Source organism: Geotrypetes seraphini, chromosome 12 (genome assembly GCF_902459505.1).
Source record: "Geotrypetes seraphini chromosome 12, aGeoSer1.1, whole genome shotgun sequence".
NCBI classification, from domain to species: Eukaryota; Metazoa; Chordata; class Amphibia; order Gymnophiona; family Dermophiidae; genus Geotrypetes; species Geotrypetes seraphini.
Genome location: NC_047095.1, coordinates 107,661,031 through 107,681,318, shown reverse-complemented (window position 1 = coordinate 107,681,318; position 20,288 = coordinate 107,661,031). Strand labels below are relative to the sequence as shown.

The 20,288-nt window shown below is 39.2% G+C and overlaps 1 protein-coding gene across 1 annotated transcript; it reads right to left on the bottom strand.

The window, feature by feature from the left end:
* Nucleotides 1–10,422: 10,422 nt before the first annotated feature.
* Nucleotides 10,423–19,037, bottom strand: LOC117346262 (vomeronasal type-2 receptor 116-like). Its single transcript, XM_033915663.1, has 4 exons — nt 18,264–19,037; nt 16,354–16,581; nt 15,321–15,447; nt 10,423–11,318 (listed from the first exon to the last, which is right to left on the bottom strand). Exons 1-4 carry the CDS (start codon nt 19,035–19,037, stop codon nt 10,423–10,425), a joined length of 2,025 nt encoding a protein of 674 aa, XP_033771554.1.
* Between the last annotated feature and the right edge of the window lie 1,251 nt (nt 19,038–20,288).

The window sequence follows — 20,288 nt, the reverse complement described above, 5'->3', positions numbered from 1 at the left end:
TCGCGGTTAAGGGCAGGGAGGTTTGTCGGACCGGGGCTGTTGTCGGTTGGTCGGGGAAGTGCCACAAAAGTGAGGGGACCTAGCCGGCTGTGCTGCACCCGGGGTGGTAGAGAAGGAGGGGGGAGAAGGACGCTGAAAGGCCATGGTGAAGACAGGAGGGGGGAAGGACTCTGAAAGCACTTGAAGACAGAGGAGGGAGAAGGACGCTGAAAGCACATGGGGGAATACAAAGGGGTGGTGAAGGATGCTGAAAGGCCATGGGAAGGGCGGGGGGGAAGGACTCTGAAAGCACTTGTGGAAGACAGAGGGGGGAGAAGGATGCTGAAAGCACATGGGGAAGACAAAGGGGTGGAGAAGGACGCTGAAAGGCCATGGGGAAGACAGAGAGGGAGAAGGACGCTGAAAGGAATGAGGAAGAGAGAGTAGGGAGAAGACGCTGGCAGGGAAGAAGACAGATGCTAGACTATGGGGGGAGCGGAGAGAAGATGGGTGCCAGACCAATTTGGAAGGGGGAAGAAAGGGAGAGGCACAGTAACAGAGCAAATGGAAGATGCAGAAGGAAGAGACACAGTGGATGGAAGGAATTGAATGAGAACATGAGGAAAGCAGAAACCAGGCAACAAAGGTAGGAAAAGAATTCTATTTCTTTTTTTTTTTTTTTGCTTCAGGATAAAGTAGTATATTAGTTGTGTTGATAAAAATTTATAAACATTAGAGGCTCTGGTAGAAACCCGTTTACAAAGTCTGTATTCTTCCCAATTAATATTTTCAAATTAATAAAGTCTTTTTGCTTATTTATAAATGGGTTTCTACCAGAGCCTTTAATTCAGTAGCATAATTAAATGAAATAACTATTTCTGAAGTTTATAGGGACGGGCGGGGACGGAGGGGATTCCTCGCGGGGACGAGTGGGGACGGAGGGGATTCCTCACGGGGAAGGGTGGGGACAGAGGGATTCCTCACGGGGACGGGTGGGACTTTGGCGGGGATGGGTGGGGACGGGTGGGATTTCTGTCCCCGCGCAACTCTCTAATAGCAAAGACCTGCAACGTGACATAAACATGCTCGAGAAATGGGCTGCGACATGGCAAATAACGTGGATAAGTGTAATGTGATGCATGTCAGTAATAAAAATCCTATACACAAATACAGGATGTCTTGTGCAGTACTTGGAGAGACCCCCTAAGAAAGAGATTTGGGAGTACTGGTCGACAAGTCAATGAAGCCATCCCACAATGTGTGGCGGCGGCGATAGGGCAAACAGAATGCTAGGAATGATTAAGAAGGAAATCATGAATAGATCAGAGAAGGTCATCATGCCACTGTATTGGGCCATGGTATGCCCTCACCTGGAATACTGCGACCAGCACTGGTCGCTGTACATGAAGAAGGACATGGTACTACTCGAAAGGTTCAGAGAAGAGCAACTAAAATGGTTAAGGGACTGGAGGAGTTGCTGTACAGTGAGAGATTAGAGAAACTGGGCCTCTTCTCCCTTGAAAAGATGAGACTGAGAGGGGACATGTTTGAAATATTCAAGATAATGAAGGGAATAGACTTAGTAAATAGAGACAGGTTGTTCACCCTCTCCAAGGGGATCGATTCCGTTTAAATGTAAGGAAGTTCTTCTTCACCCAGAGAGTGGTGGAAAACTGGAATGCTCTTCCAGAAGCTGTTATAGAGGAAAATACCCTCCAGTAATTCAAGACAAAGTAAGACAAGTTCCTCCTGAACCAGAACGTATGCAGGTAAAGCTAGTCTCAGTTAGGACACTGGTCTATGACCAAAGAGCCACTGCGTGAGCAGACTGCTGGGCATGATAGACCTGGTCTGACCCAGCAGAGGCAATTCTTATGTTCTTATTTCTGATGTTCGTCAACCATTTTTAAGAGTTTGTTTTTAACCACTGAACTATGTATGTTTAACATTTTATGCTTGTTATTATGTAAACCGTATAGGTAATATACAGTATATACATTTTTAAATAAATAAATGACACCTAAGATAATACTTAGATACCTGCAATATAGGCCTACATTTCAGACATATAAGTTCTTTATTGAATAGCGCCTAAGTTCTGCTCTGCTCCTAACCATGCCCACTTAGACATAAGGCCCCCTTAGGCAACCTTCTGTAGATACCCTACTGATACCTACACTGTAGAAGCCTCCCAGCGCCCATTTTATTTTTAACAAAGTTTTAACCAGTTTTAAACAACAGTCAATTACCTCACTGATTTATGGGTGGAGAATGTGTGTGGTCTATGCCCTACAGTTAGCTTATTTAATGTGCTTTGTCACTTAGGAGATACAGTGTGGGGGCACTTGGGCAGACTGGATAGACAAAATGGTCTTTATCTATCATCACTTTCTCTATTTGTTTCAAAATTTCAAAGGTCTGCTAGAAAAATGCCAATTTGATCTTATATTCCACCCTTTCTTTTGATTCATGTGAATTTTTACATATATACTGTACATGTTCAAATATATTTCTATTTTCTATGCAATCAAATATAAAAGTAACACAATTTTCCATTTATTTTCTTTATTATATGATTTATTAGTCTCTCTTTAAAATAAAATGTTTGCTACTAGCATTTTTAGGCTTTAACTCATTATGTTTTTGTTTGGTACTTCTTGCTGTTCCTCTCAGGCTTCAGCAGAATAATATAGCATTCAGGGAAAAAGATATAACCCAACTGTCCAACACTGGAGGCCAGAATAGCAAATATCTCCACTACCACCATGTACTTGCCCTTGCTGCTCAGGTATGTTAGCATGTAGGAGATCCAGATGCTACAGAAGACAGCATGCTGAAGGTGATGTACTTGGCCTCATTGAAACTGTCAGGTAGATTTCTTGCTAGGAAAGCTATGATAAAGCTGATACCTGCCAGAAATCCCAGGTAGCCCAGAACACAGTAAAATGCAATTACTGAATCTTCATTAAATTCAATTATTATTGTTCTAGTTTCTGATTTCATGTTATGATATGCAAATGGGGGAGCAGTGAACAACCAGGCAAGACACAGAACAGTTTCAATAAGGGAACAGCAAAGGACTATAGAAACTGAGATCCTGGAACCCATCCACTTATAGAGCTCGCTTCCTGGTTTGGTGGTTTAGAACAATGTTCTTCAACCTTTTGACACCTATGCACCGGTGGAAATAAAATAATTATTTTGTGGACTGGCACCGGTCCGCGGACCGGCAGTTGAAGAACACTGTACTAAGTCGTGCCCATCTCCACCCAATCTCTGCCCCAGACCCCGCCCCCATAATAGAACTAATTGTAATACCATTTTTTCCATTCATTTTTCATATATACACATACACAATATAATCGTATTAACAACACATAATGGTTAACCACAAAATTAAAAAACACAAAACACACTGAATGCTTTTCAACGTTCATTCCTACCTGAAAACAGATAACTCCATGCAAATGCAGGACCAAAAACTAAAAGTACTAATATTTACAAACTAACCCTAAGATGCAAGACTTTGCAAGCAGTACAATCCTAGAGGAAAAGAAGCAAATGCATTTCTTCCTGAAGAGACAGCAGATGTAAATCAATCACTAAATTAAAAAAAATAAATAAAAGCATTCTCCCTATCGTTGTCTCTCTCCCTTCATGCTGTGCCTTACCTTCTGACCTGCCCCCTGGTGTTATCTTCAGGCCAGTCCACAGTGCAATCAATGCAGTATCTTCGGGTCAGCTCCCTGAGTGCTGCATTACACAAAGCTATGGGCAGTGGCTCCTCGCGCACATCCCGCGTGTCATCTGGAAGACTTCCCTTTGATATTGCGATGTCAGAGAGAAGGTTTCTGGTTCAGGCGCAGGAACTTTTTCCCACAGCTTTGTGCACTGCAGCATTCAGAGAGCTGGCCTGAAAAAGCCGTGTTGATTGCACTGTGGACCAGTGGATGAAGAACATTGTCTTCTGCCCGATGGATGTGCTGTAGAGAGTTGCGCGGGGACAGAAATCCCACCCGTCCCCTCCAAAGTCCCACTTGTCCCTCTGATGTCAGAGGAGGGATGGGACCATGGCAGAGAGAAGGCAGCTCAGAAAACCCGATGGCAGCCTGCAAAGATCGCTAACACTAGTGATCTTATTCAGGCTGCTGAAATTAGGTAAATTGATGCTGGGAGGCCAGGAGGAAGCTGAACAGAAGCACTTCCCAAATGACACTCCCCCTCTAAAGCAGGAGTGGCAGTGGCTGGCCAGCAAGAGGCAGCGCTGCCGATCCTGCTTTAGGGGGGAGGGTCAGTCGCCGAATCGAGAGGCCGATTTTTTTTGGTTTTGAATCGATTCAAACAGATTCACCCAAAATGAATCGGTGAATCGATTTGAATCGTGAATCAGACAGCACTACAGGAAATCCACTTATCTGCTGGCGAATCGACCAAGTTGGAAGGGGGGTGGGTCAAACATAGTTTTTTTTCACTCCAGCAGTAGGAAAGAAGGCAGGGGTGGTTATCCTAGTACATAGAAAATGCACAGCTGCATTTAGAGTAATTTTAGCAGATCCCATGGGAAGATCGATTCAGGTGCACATTAGCTGAGGGAAAGATATTCTGATGTTTTTTAAATATTTACGCCCCTAATTCAAACCAGGCCAAATTTTTAAAATGTTTAAACAGTTGATTCTGGTACTGGCTTCTAATTTAATAGTAGCTGGGGATTTTAATGATATTATGGACCCATTGTTAGACAAACAACTCAATAAGCTAATAAAATCAAAGGGCTTAGATAATTTAACACAGCCCTGTGGCTTGAAAGATATATGGCGGATTCTCTATTTTAATGCTGAGGAATTTTCTTTTTGCTCCCATGTGCATAAATCATTTTCAAGAATAGATTATGTTTTTGTTTCAGATCAATTAACTCGGCAGGTTACAAAAGCCAGCAAAGACCCAATTATTTTATCAGATCATGCTGGAGTTTGGATTAAATTTAAATTTGCTGAACATGATTGTAGTAGACCTGTTTAGAGATTCAATAATACATAGCTTGCAAATTCAAATTTTCTTAAGGAATTTCAATAAAAAATGAATGAATATTTTCAACTCAATGCCTCAGAAGAAATCTCTTTAGAAACATTATGGGATGCTCTCAAAGTTACTATGAGAGGGCAAATCATTTCATATTCATCACACATTAGAAAACAGCTTAAAATGGAATATGCTAATTTGGAACAAAATATTAAGAGTTTAGAAACTTAATTGGCCTCAAAATGGGAACAAATTATTTACAGGCCCTCTTGAAAGCTAAATATAAATACAATGAGATTTCCTCCCAACTGGCTAGGAAAAATGTGTTTTCTCAACAGGCTCTGTACAATGGAAATTCAAATAAAGTGGGGAGATTATTTACTAATTACCTCAAAGCCAAAAAAAGTAAAGTAAAGATTGTGGCTATTAAAGATGAGAAGGGTGATACTCATTCTCAAATTGAAAATATTTTAGAACAATTTCTGAACTATTATAAAGTTTTATATTCTGAGCTTTATTCAAATAAAGAACTTGAGGGTTTAGAGCAGTGTTCTTCAACCTCTGGTCCATAGACCGGTGCCGGTCTGCAGAAATTTTCTGCCGGTCCACCGGGGCTGGCACCTCCATCAAGCCCAAGATAGTGTTCTGCAGCCACCAGTCCACTGTGTGATCAATGTGGCATCTTCAGGCCTGCTCCCTGAGTGCTGCAGTGCACAAAGCCGTGGGAAAAGGCTCCTATGCATGTCCTGTGCCTGAACCAGAAGACTTTTCTCTGACATCGCAACATCAGAGGGAAAGTTTCCAGATGAGGCACGTGATGCGCACGAGGAGCCACTGTCCATAGCTTTCTGCACTACAGCACTCAGGGAGCCAGCCCAAAGACGTCGCATTGATCACACCGTGGACCAGACTGAAGATAACACCGGGGGGCAGGCCAGAAGGCAAGGCACAACATGGAGGGAGAGAGACAACAATGGTAGGGGGAATGCTTTTATTTTTTAATTTAGTGATTGGTTTACATCTGCTGTCTGTTCAGGAAGAAATGCATTTGTTTCTTTTCCTCTGGGGTTGTACTGCATGCAGTCTTGCATCTTAGGGTTTATATGTAAATATTAGTACTTTTAGCTTTTGATCCTGCATTTTTATGGGGTTATCTGTTTTCTGATAAGAACGAATGTTGATAAGCATATAGTGTGCTTTGTGTATTCTAATTTTGTGGTTAACCATTATGTGTTATTAATATGATTATATATTGTGAGTGTGTGTGTATATATATATATGAAAAATGAATGGAAAAAATGGTGTTACAATTAGTACTATTATGGGGGCAGGGTATGGGGCGGAGATTGAGTGGAGATGGGCATGACTTAGCCCAGTGTTCTTCAACTGCCGGTCTGTGGACCGGTGCCGGTCCACAAAATAATTATTTTATTTCCGTCGGTCCATAGTTGTCAAATGGTTGAAGAACACTGGTTTAGAGTTTTTAAAGTTAATCAAGGGGTCAAAAATTTCTGAGCATATAAAAGGAACTCTTGAGGCGCCTATTTCACTTAAAGAACTTCAGGCAGCGTTGAAGTCCCTTAGAGTTGAATCTACTCCAGGTGGTGATGGTTTCACTGTATAGTTTTACAAATCATTCCAAATTACCCTATTACCTCATCTTTTAAATTTATATCAGGCTCAACTAATTAAAGGTTGCATTTTAGGTACTATGGCAGAATCTTTAACTATAATTTTGCCAAAGCCAAAAAAAGATCCCATGTTGGTTTCAAATTACAGGCCTATTTCTTTGATTAATGTAGATGGAAAACTTTTGGCTGTTATTGGCTTTGTGCTTGGCCAAGGCTCTCCCTTATATTATCGGTATGCACCAAACAGGTTTCGTAGCTCAAAGACATTCTTCAAACAACACCAGACTGGCTTTTCATATGTTAAATTTAACAAAAGTCATGGAAGATCTGGCCTTCTCTGTATCTTTGGATGCAGAGAAGGCCTTTGATCATATGGAACAGACCTTTATGTATCAAGCAATGGATTGTTTTGTATTGGTTCTGGATTTATACAGATGATTTAAACCTTGTATAGTTTCCCGGCTGCCAGTTTATATACTAATAATACTTTTTCAGAATGTTTCCGTCTGGAGAGGGGAGTTAGACAAGGGTGTCCATTATCTCCTTTGCTGTTTGATATTGTTCTGGAGCCCTTGCTATGCTAGGGTTCTTTAGCATGGAAGAGAGATATCTACGGGGAGATATGATACAGATCTATAAAATACTGAGATAAGTGCAATGGGTAGATATGGATCATTTGTTTATTCTTTCCAAAAATACTAAAACTTGGGAAATGCAATGAAGCTACTAAACAGTAAATTTAAAATAAACTGGATGAAAAATTTCTTCATTCAACAGATATTTAAGCACTGGAATTCATTGCCAGATGGAGCAGGAGTGGAAAGAAACCATTTCTCCCCATTCCACTAGACTGCTAGGGATCACCTTTCCTTAATTTCCAAGGTGGTGAAGAGCTTGGCTTAGAGGGGCAGTCTGAAATGTGTGAGAGAGTCTGGAGAATCAGAACAAGGAGCTAATGGAAGAGGATTATGATTGGGAAATTGGAACCAGGAAGGGATATGGGGTAAGATCAGACCAAAGGGAGGACTTTAGGGGGGGTATGATCCAGGGAGTAAATGAAAGAAGTTAAAAATCTGCAAGGTCCATCCAATCTTCCAGTCTGTGCAGGTTACACTCCTTTCCTCTAGGGAAGTATCTCACAAACTGTTTTAGCTCTAAAACATTAAACAGAACAACAGGGTTTTTTGTGGCACATCATAATTGAAATGATAAAATTGTGAACCCAACAAATATTAAGTTTGAGAGTTATTTAAAGTTCTTTAAGCTATGTATGGGCAATTGTAACAACGATGAAACTAAAGTAGATAGAATAGAATTACATTACATTAGTGTTTTCTATCCCACCAATATCTTTGCAAATCAATGTGATAGATCTGCTTGCTTTGGAGTGCAAATTAACTCAAAATGCGACTTGATTGTCAACAAGCAAGCACACATTTCATCATCCATCATCTGAAGTTTTTCTTTTTTTTCTGTCAGAGCTGAAGTTAGAATAACTACTGCATAAAAAATAAAACTAAAATTACCTGCCGTTAGTTTTCAAGCACCAATCACATCAAAGAATGATGCTTGTCTGGACTGTTGTATCCTAATGCACACAAACAGTCATAACATTGACAGACAAGTTTCAAGTTTCAAGTTTATTTACATTTGATGTATCGCTTATTACAAATTTCTAAGCGATGTACAATTTAAAAACCAGCAGATTGTGGTAATACATAAAATTTAACTAAGTTAGACAATTGACAAAACAATTTGGACAAACATGATTGAGAAGGAAGGAAGGGGAAAGTTACAATTGCATTATTTGTTAAAATTTAAATGGAGGGGAGAATACAATAGGTATAATTAGAAAGAAACAAGAGAAGAGAATATTAAAGACATATGAGATTATAAAAAAGATCATTTCATAAGTCAAATGCATCTTGAAACAAGTAAGTTTTTAACAATTTTTTAAAAGAGATAAGATCTTTTTCATTTTTAATAAAGTTTGGAAGAGAGTTCCACAATGAGGGGGCCACCACTGAAAACATATCTTTACGTCTAGTGCCAATTATTCTTAATGAAGGGACTGAAAGCTGGTTAGATAAAGATGATCTTAAGGATCGCGGAGGATTATATGGGACTATCATTTTTTATATGAAAAGGGGTTCGTTTGATATTAATGTTTTATAAACTAGGAATAAGGTTTTAAAAGTGATTCGGTGAGAGATTGGAAGCCAGTGAGATTTGATGAGTAAAGGGGTAACATGATCGTATTTTTTAGCTTTGTGAATTAATTTAACTGCGGTATTTTGTATGATTTGTAGTCGTCTCCTTTCTTTCTGAGATATGTTTATTAGGAGAGAATTACAGTAATCTAATTTCGAAATAATTAGCGAATGAACCAAAATGTTTATAGATTTAGGGTCTAAGAAAGTGGAAATTGAGCGTAGAAGTCGGAGTACATGTCATCTATTCTAGTGTACACTTATGAAGGGAATTTTTTTATAAAATGAAGTAAAATTCTGGAATCTCTTTAGGGCACATCACTGTGCTGGGGCACACAGTTTGAGAGAGACTGCTCTTGGATATGTTTGTTCAGATCTCCAAGTCTCTTCCTTTATACACTTTGATGAAACCCATACCGGTTTGTTTCCTTGTTTCAAGACTATTTTGATCTTAGCAATACACCGCCTCCAAAACTGAACACAGAACTCCAAGATAACCAACACCAGCAATTTGTGCAGGAGTGTTAACACTTCCTTTCTTCTGCTGGTAATAGCTCTCTCTATGCAACTTAGCATCTTTTAGTCACAATGGCTCATCACCTTGATATCACTAGATGCCATCAATCCAAGGTTCCTCTCTCGGTCTGTGGATATCAATCTCTTGCTCCCTGTTACATACAATTCCTTTGGAAAATGCCAGAACTTTAATGGGTCCAATGGAAGTACACACATAGCTAAGTAGCCAAAGATAGGACTGCCATTTGTGTGGTACAATGTAGTCAATTAGATGTACAGGCACCAGCACTCAATATGGTTCTTTGGCCACCTGGGTATAAACAAGGCAATGCTGAATATTGACCCCCTAGGTGTCTCTGTTTATGCTTCAAACTTGATAGGTGTAATAAAAATAAAGCCATGTTGTTTTTATGTTCCAACCCTTCTTCTGATACAATGGTCAGTGCAGCATTTAGTTCACCTTAGTAAAAGGACTCCTGAGTTATTGCAGGATCCTTTTACTAACGTATGCTAAAATATAGGCCCTCTTTTATTAAGGAGCGCTAAGTGCTTTAGCACATGTTTATTGCATGCTAAATCAACACACGCGCTAAATGCTAATGCTTCCATAGGATAACATGCATGTGCTAGTGTTTAGTGTGTATTTAGCATGCGCTAGAAAGCATCTTAGTAAAAGAGGGGGATAGTCTTAATTGTGTTTTCTCATGGTATTTTCCTGTGTGCTAAGTCATATTTAAGGGCCAATATATATTTTATTCAGAACACATGCTAGATCTATCTTTAGCACTCAGAACTTGCAAAAATTAAGGTGGGAGCATTTAACACCTCCTGTTTAAGAAATGCTAGCATCATTGTTAATTTCATATTATCCATTTTGCATGTGTTCATCTTAACGTGTTACCAGAATAACACTGGAATGCCCATTCCCTTCCCATGACCCACCGCCTTCAATTAGTACATGCTGACAAACATATTACTACAAAAAAAGCTTTAATGCACTTTCCAATCAATCCTTTCCCCCATATTAAGTGTGTGATAGCATTTAATGCAGTTTGGTAAAAGGGCCCCTACATTTTTCTTAGGTCCTTCTTGTTGTTCCTTTCAGGCCTCAGCAGAATAATATAGCATTTAGGGGAAAAGATACAACCCAACAGTCCAGTGCTGGAGGCCAGAATAGCAAATATCTCCACTGCCACCATGTACTTGCCCTTGCTGCTCAGGAATGTTGGGATGAAGGAGATCCAGACACTACAGAAGACCAGCATACTGAAGGTGATGTACTTGGCCTCATTGAAACTGTCAGGTAGATTTCTTGCTAGGAAAGCTATGATGAAACTGATACCAGCCAGAAATCCCAAATAACCCAGAACACAGTAAAATGCAATTACTGACCCTTCATTGCATTCAATTAGTATTGTACCAATTTCTGATCTCATATTAAGATGTACAAATGGGGGAGCAGTGAACAACCAGGCAAGACATAGAACAATTTGAATAAGGGAACAGGAAAGGACTATAGAATTAGAAACCCTGGCACCCATCCATTTCTGGAGCTTGCTTCCTGGTTTAGTAGCTTGGAAGGCTGTGACCACAGTGAATGTTTTTGCCAGTATAGAGGAGAGAGCAATGGAGAAAGTGATCCCAAATGTAGTCTGTCTTAGGATGCAGGTAACATCCTCAGGGTGCCCAATGAATACCAATGAGCAGAGGAAGCAGAGCATGAGGGAGATGAGGAGAATATAAGTGAGTTGTCGATTGTTGGCTCTCACTATGGGAGTATTTTGGTAATAAATAAAAATTCCCAAGATGACAGCAGTGATGAGAAAGAATAACATGCTGATAGAAGTTAAAATAATCCCTAGAGGCTCTTCAAAGGACAGGAAATTTATCACTTTTGGGATGCAGGCATCTCTTTTCTGATTGGGCCATTGATATTCTGGGCATGTTGTACAGGTGTCCATATCTGAGAGAGAAGATTAGAATCTCATTATTTCAGAGACATCATGAGAACCGTTTACTAAAGTGCACTTATAGTCCTACTATTGGTACAATCTCTTATTCTTGGAATGTTAGACTACTGCAACATACATACCATGTCCCGCAACCATGTTGAAGCAATTGCAGACAGTACAGAATACAGCCCTAAGACTTGTCTATTCATTAAAAAAATATGACCATATCACAAAGGCATACCATGACTCGCACTGGCTTCCAAAAGAAGCGAGAGTGCACTTCAAATTCTACTGCTTACTTTACAAAGCTATCAACGGAGAAAGCCCAACTTACTGGAATAACTGATTAAATCAATCCTCCTCAACCAGACACAGAAGAACCCACTTACTATTCTCCCACCCATCATCCAAAAATGTCAAACGAAAAAAACCTTTATGACAACCTTATTGCCTCCAAAGCAGCTAAACTGGACAAACAAATCACCACTCTGTTATCCTCAACTACAAACTACAAAACCTTCAAGAGAGATACCAAAACCACAAAATACATAAAACCTATCCAGCACGACCAATCCCAATCCAACATCTAACACTCTCCATACCCTTAATATGCTCTAATACTCTTATATTTACCAAACGTTATCTAAAACCCTTAATTCACCCTATTCCTATCTCCTAAAAACTTCTACTTCCCGTTGATAACTATTTTTAACCGACTTTATTATTACCTTAAAATTTTACTCACCGCTTATTCTATTCCTTCAAATTTTGAATGTAATTCTTGTTTAGTTTTGATGTAATCCACCTTGAACCGTAATGTAATAGTAAATAGCATGAGCTCTATGCCCATCACCACTCAGCCATGATGTTGACTGCATGGAGAGTGAATGACTGTGAATTTCTCATTGAGTTAGTACCTGGTACTTTAACTCTAATGTCTGGAAATAACATGGATGAATATAAGAAAATGTATATGTACTCATGATACCAGTAAACAAATATCACAGATCATTACACAAAAATGCAACCATTCCCTCACTCTTAATCCTGATCCCCTCCCATTCCACTGGTGAAGACTTGACATTCTCTCATTCATACTAATCACCTAGAATTTAATGGTGGTGATTCTGGGATGTTAGGCAGAGGGCATGAACAATCCTCTGACATTTAAGTCACTTTTCAACACAAATTGAAAACAGATGTTTCTGATCTATAACTGTAGTCTCATGGTACTACAATCCTATTTGATAACTTTACCCCTTGAGATAGATCTGAAAAATTATAGCTATTGATTAGAGTCATGATTTTAAATCCAGACTGAAAAAGCAACATGAGCAATTGGGGATCATTATTACCCCACTTGTAATGTATGAGAGACATCCACAATAAGGTCTGGGGTCTCTAGACCTTCATCAGAGAGTTATGGGTCAAAGATATTAAGTGGGAAAAATGTCTCAAAACTCATTGGGATGGTGGGAAGGGTGGGCAAGTGAGTGGTATGGAAGTCTAGAATCTTATCAGTTGTATGGTGGTTGGGGATGTTTTTAGTGATGTTAATGGACAATTTGATAAATTAAAGATTAAGAAATCAACTGGACCAGATAGTATATATCCCAGAGTACTAACACTGTACAAAATAACAAAAAATTATAGAAAAATGAATGAAATTGCAATGTCACATCAAAGGCAAAGCATAGAGAGAGATTCAGGTCATTCAAACTTAAGAGCTCAAAGACTGACAACAGGACAGGCAGCAGCGACAAATCAACTGCACTGAAGCAAAAATCTAACAGTAAAAGTTTTTTTTAAGGTATAATAAAGCAAGAAGCTAGGAAAAGAATCAGCTGGACTCCTAGATGATTGAGGGGTAAAAGGGGTTCTCAGGGAAGAGAAGGCCATAGTGGAAAGATTAAATTAATACTTTGCATTTGTCTTCACTGAGGAGGAAATGGGGCAAGTATTCACTGCTGATGAACCAGTCAAACTGAAACAGATCTCTGTAACAGCATAGCTTTGCAAAAAAATTATTTTGTGTTTGACACAGAGTTTTTCTTGCAGATAAAAGGCACTGCCATGGGGGCCACTATGGACCCTACTTTGGCATGCCTTTATGTAAGTGTTTTCGAAGAAACATACATTTACACCTCCACTTACCAAACAGATATTTATGTATGGAAACGTTACATAGATGATATTTTTATGGTGTGGACAAACACTTTGGACACCTTCCATCATTTTTTACATTGGCTTAACACCTGTAATCCTCATTTACAATTTACATCTTCCACTTCCTATACTCATATTGCTTTTCTTGACATTCAGATTCATCTATGTCAGGGTCACTTTGAAACAACCATATACCGCAAGATGACAGATAGAAACAACCTTTTACATTACGACAGTTACCACCCTCGTCACTTGCGGGAAAATTTGCCTGTAGGGCAATTTTTGAGGCTTAGACGTTTATGCAGTGACAGAAGAATATAAAATACGTTCCAAAGACATGTGGCAACGCTTTGCAGATAGAGGGTATCCTCGCTGTATTATCAAAAAGGCCTATAAAAGGGCCTTATATGCTCACCGTACCTACCTGTTACAGCACACGTCTGTTCCTGCAGAAACTCGTATGGTGTGTACGTTACCCTACTCTTACAAAGCCTTCGGTATTAAAAAAATCATTAAATCTCACTGGCATATTTTGCAGGTACACCATGGACTTACACAGCTCCCCTTGTTTGCATACTCTAGAGGAAAAACTTACGAGATTGTATCACCACTTCTCAATTTGTTAGTACACACACTACTATCCCTGAGCATTTCAAGGGTCACTTCAAAGGCGGTCGATGCACCATATGTCCATATGCCCTGGAAACATCTCAAATTAATCACCCTCATTTATCTAAGTATCACATCTTACAACATCACACGGATTGTGACACTCAGGAGGTTGTTTATATGATTATTTGCCCTTGTAGGCTGTTACATATTGGACACACCACCAGGAGCATCAGAGTACGCATCACAGAACATCAGAGTAAAATCCGGAGGGGTGACATGGGGGCTCCGTTAGTCCAGCATTGGCATACAGTTTCTCATCAACTTAAGGATCTTCAGTTTGTAGTATTGGAAGTGGCAAATTTAAGGAGAGGAGGTAATACACAAGCCTGGTTGTGGAAAAAAGAACAAAGATGGATTTTCCATTGGAAGACAGTGACCCCTACAGGGTTAAACCGAGAAGTTGAATGGTGGACGTTTCTACATTGATGATAGACAGCTCGGCACATCTTAAGTACCGGGTGTACAGCTGAGCACTGACGTCACAGGAAATGAGATGTTTCTTTGAATTAGGTACCCCGCTGACAGCGTCGAGAGTTTTGTCTTTTATACTTTTTCACTTTGAACTTTGTAAACTTTTTCCTCTTTTCTTTTGTCAGGAAGGATTTATAATTGAAGTTCACACACAGCACAGCGGGTTCTTTGAGGAAGCCATCGGGCAAAACGTGTCAGATCCTTGCCGGATCATCGCTACATGGACATTTAAGTTAAGTTTTTGGTTTCACTATTTTTGAAGTCTCAAGTTGTTTGGACATTTAATTTTTGGACATTTAACTTTTGTATTGCATATCACTACATTCACTATGAAGTATTTTTAATCACCTTTCTACCACAAAAGTTGGTGCAATGATAGATTCAGACTCTATAGGGGCTTGTCCCCCCGTTTTGAGAATTTCCATTCCATTCTTGGATTCTGAGCACCATCTTGGTTTAAAAGGTATTAAAAGTCTTTTTTTGTTCCTTTTTGTTTTTTGTTGATATTTAACTTTTGGAACAAATATTTTTTTGTATATTATTTACCCAGTTGTTTGCATTAGGAATAAAATAGTCCCACACAGCCTATGGAATAATCAATTAAATATTTAGGAGACCTGCATCCCTCCATAATTTCAAGAGCAAGGACCATAATAGATACCCTAAATTTATTTGTAACCCTTGTGTTCCATGTTATCACCTACCAGTTTGGTTGGAGATCTCTCCCTCTGCACACGGAATACAGTCATAACAGCATACGGACCCTCCTTCCCTGATTAATTTCCTGTAACCAGGATGGCAACTTGGACTGCATCTGAACTGTGGAGGTATCTGAGGATTGAGGATTGAGAAAACAGTTGTTTCTAAAATGGAATGATGCTTTTCTGACCAGCTTTTCAGATATTTTCTTTGGACATCAGAAAAGGTAATTTGTGGATAATTTTTAAATTGTCCTGGCCATGTGTAGCAACATATTTCAGGCTTACGAAGGTACTTATAAAAATACCCTAAAAGTGTTTATTCTTATCAGCACATAGACAGATTAGAACAGAATCAGATCAGATGTGACCACTTTCATGGATATACATTTATAAAAGCTAATTAAGTAATGTAAACTATTTAAAGATCACTAATCTAAGGACAGGTTATAGTAATCAATAACTGAATATTCATAATATATCACATTAAAAACAAAATCTAAATCAATTAAAAAGGCAGAACAACCAACAGATTTCAAAATAGAAAAAAAAAATATAAAGGACACCATGCCCCTCTCACATCCCACATCCTTCCTGAAAAGAACAACTTCTCTCTTCAGAGGGGAGAAGTTACCAAGTGGTTCAATCAGCTGCCTCGGCACCCTGAGGTTGTGAGTTCAATACCTACAGCAGCATCTTGTGACTCTAGGAAAGTTATTTAATATTTCATTGCACTAGGTAAAATATGTAAAACACTTTGTAAGCACAGAGAAAAAGCAATATATCAAGCACCATCCATTTTCTTTTAATTTCAAATGAGCTGGAAGTTTGTTCCAAGTAAGTAGGCAGACATGCCTGTAACAGCTAATTAGTATCAATTAACCCCAGTAATTGATAGCACCTCATTCACTAATTACTATACAGAATCTGGAGGCTAAATATTTGCCCATAATGCCAAAATGCACCATTCCTTTGACCATTTTATGACAAGTTTCACATTACCCATTTGGATTGGCATCTCTGATCACTTAAATCTGACCTGAGTGAACGAACTCTCCCAGACGATGGCCTTCTCATCAATGGTGAAATCCTGCCCTGGGGGAGCGTGAGGGTTATAATGTCCAACAACTTTATATTTCAATGTTCTATCAGGAAGAACTCTCAAATTCAAAATATTGTATCCAGTGGCGAGGTCTCCATTTTCATCCATGTACATCTCTTCCCCCAGACCATTCTTAAAGTGGAGGTTCCTCAGATAACGATGGAGCTAAGAAGTGAGGGGTAGATTTTCTATAGTTCCAGGTTAGAGTTAATTTCAAGCAATTATAAACATTTCTTAATAACTATAAGGAGAACTAATTTTAAAGCCTTTCCTGGATGCAAAACATACTCTCCATCCCATCACACAGACAGATGAACAAAACCATAAGGTATGGATCCCACCACACCCCCTCCCCCCGAAGATGGCACTCATCTTTGAAACAAAAAAATGACTTGAAAGTGGCACCAAATGGCAGATATTTTTTTTTACAAAAACATCAATGTCATGATTTTTGAACCTCAGAATTGGGTTGTTTTACTCTACAGATTGTATAAATCTGCTGAAGATGGCTTTGATTTTAGCTCCAGTGGTTGGAATGGGAGGATTGTCTTATGGTCTATGTGCCATATATGATAACAGAGATTCAAATAGGCTGGAGTGGAATTTGGTGGTTATTCCAGTGGTTGGAATGTGAGGACAGTGCCTTACAGATTTCTATGGTATATTTCCCAAAAATACAAAAGAAAAATTAGGATAAATCATATTCATTGTTGGTTTATTCTTGAATTAATATGAATTTGACTGTTGGGCAGACTGAATGGACCATTTTTTTTCTGATGTCATCTACTAAGTTACTATTAGGGACATAATTAAAATCCTTACACTCTTAGAAACTGGCAAAAATTGGAACTTGGATATCTTACTAGTCAAAACATCCAAGTGTTCATTTTCAAAACTGACTTTCTGAATGTTTTACAGGACTTCTTACCTGATGAATGTCTAGGAAAAAAATGGGTATGTTGGGAAGCATGGTATGGGTAGGGGATGGGTGGGCTTTGTTAGACCAAATTAGCCATATGACCAAAGGAAGGATTAATCAGTATCCCCCTACAATCCACCAGTGATTACTAACTCCTTCCTAACCCCCAAACATGTGAATACAACAGTAAATATCTATGTCTAGAACAGCAACACCCAGTATGGGAAAGCCTAGTAAAACATCACACAGAGGTCTTAAGTAGCCTAGTAGGTGGGATAGTAAACCATACAGAGGAAGAGCCAGGCCCATAAATCACTTTAACCAATACACTTATGGTAGAAAGTGTGAGGCCACCAAAACCTCTACTATACTGCCATATTGGTAGCACTTGCAGCCTACCTGTCTACCAGGTAGTATACCTACCTGGTAGACAGGTAGGTATACTTGGCTTTGGAGGAGTTTGGAGGGCTCAGCATAAATTATGTACAGTATATATGGCACCCTTTATCTGAAGTTCACAGCGATGCCCTAAAAGATGTCTCTATTTGTGGAATGTGTGAGTGGCCAGTCCATTACAATGATAGCCCCTCTGATGTCAAAATTTGGAAGCTTCCAACTTGGACAGTTTTGTGGTCAAAAAATGGGGTATAAAGTTGGATGTCCTTGTGACCTACTTGTCCAAGTGACTTAAACATCCAAGTAGATGAATTTAAATGAATATGAACTTTTCCAGGTCTTGTAAATTGTTTTGAATATTTGTGGTTGGTTGATCATGATTGTTGAGTGTATTTATTAAAATCAGGGAGGGAGGAGGGTGTTTAATGATGAAGGGTCACTACTCATGTGAAATTTCCCCTCTCACTCTACGCCAAAGTGTGCCACTCTTTTTCTTTTGAATAAAGAATTCCTGAACAAATACTAAACTTACCTTCCATGGCAAAGAGTACAAAACTTCCCTGTTTTCTCTAGTCCATGTGGTGCCATTTCCTGAGCCAGATATGATCATGTCATGCAGTGCATGTGCCACGGCATACACAGCATTGTATACACTATAACTGCTCTCAAAGAATGTGCTGAGACAGTGAATGAGGAGTTTGATCTTATATGTAAAGTTGCAGTCTCTTTTGATATGCTTTGGGCATCTGCTGTCACACAGGGCCTCCCACCAATCTTTAGCCCAATAATCCTTTGCCAGCCAGATAGGTTTCATCTCACGGATAAATTTTAAAAAATTTGGCATAACTTTCTTATATGGTTTGAATATAAAGAACTTGTTGCTTATTTCAACATGTTTTTGAATTTTTTTGATTAATTCTATTTTAGATATGGTAATAAAAACCTGGCCATTTTTCAACCAAATTTGAAGATACTGTATATATTCTAGTGAAAATACATCGTTGTGATTAAAGTAGTAAATGTTCATAGCAGATGACTTTCGAATTGCTCTATGAATTTTCTCTAATAATGGATGTGTAAGTCTTCCCTGGTGAGGAAAGGTTTCATGGAATTCAATGCATCCACCATACTGTTCAATCCCTTTTCTCAGGATCTGAACAGCTCTCATACTGCTTTCATCATTGCTTGAAAAGATATTGACCCATTTCCAGCCAAAATAATTCAGTAGCTTGCCTATCGCAGCACAGAGATGCAACTCATTGGGGACAGTCCGGTAAAAATAAGGATACTTTACAGGGTCACTCATATAAAGGTTCTGTGATACGTAGCTGACCTGTCATGAAAATATCAAATATTGAATATGTCACCTTTTTTCATCTCTGAGAACAATTTATATCACACATGTCATAAGATCTAATAGCACATAGTTTGCAGCAGGTGCTTCTGTTAAGGCTCCTGTTACGATCTCCTTTATTAAACTGGTCTCCATGAGGGTTATGTTATAAGGGGATGTATACTGGACCTCATATTGCATGCTCCACTTTGGAGAGTTTTAGTTATTTACACATAGAAAGCCTCACGTTAGGCTGACCATCTTCCTTCCACCCTCCCCCAAAAATCCAGAGACACTCCTAAGACGGTGGTACATAAATTTTTTTAACATTCCCTCAGGAGTGTCCCTGAATTCACCAATATGCCAAAGATGAACCATCCCAAAGAGTAAAATGAAAGGCTACATCATTAAATGATATTGGCTTTTCTTTGGGAATTCTGGAAGACTAAAGAGAAAGTCGGGAAGCAGTAGGCAGGAAGTTGGGCTCAGATTTCTTCCTACTTGTTACACCATTTGGTTTACTTTTAAAGGCTTCTTTCTCTTGAAAACAGAGATTTGTGCACTGGTAGATGATGTTTAATGTGATCAAGTGCAAAGTGATGTATGGGGAAAGAGGAAGCTGAACCATAACTATGTGATACAGGATTCCATGTACATTGAAAATATCTGTGGTGTATTAGGTTCAATTACTGACTAACTAAAAGTAATTGGCTAGACCATATCAATCTGGCTTCCGATCTGGGTACAGATCTTGCGTCCCTTCTTGGTGATCTGCACATAATCCATGTCAGGGGATCTGTCTTGAAATTAGTGTTCTTGGAGTTCTCAGCAGCCTTTTACACTGTGGATCATAATATCATGCTTACAATACTGGCAAAAAAAGGTAACATGAAAAAGGATCTACAAAAGTTAGAGGAATGGTCTAATATCTGGCAACTAAAATTCAATGCAAAGAAATGCATAGTAATGCACAGGAACCATATATGCTGGGAGGTGTAAAACTGATATGCACAGATGGGGAGAGGGACCTTGGGGTGATAGTGTCCAAAGATCTAAAGGCAAAAAAAAAGTGTGACAAGTTGGTGGCTGCTGCCAGAAGGATGCTGGGCTGTATAAAGAGAGGAGTAACCAGTAAAAGAAAGAAGGTGTTGATGCCCCTGTGAGGCCCCATTTGGAGTATTGTGTTCAGTTTTGGAGACCATATCTGGTGAAGGACATAAGAAG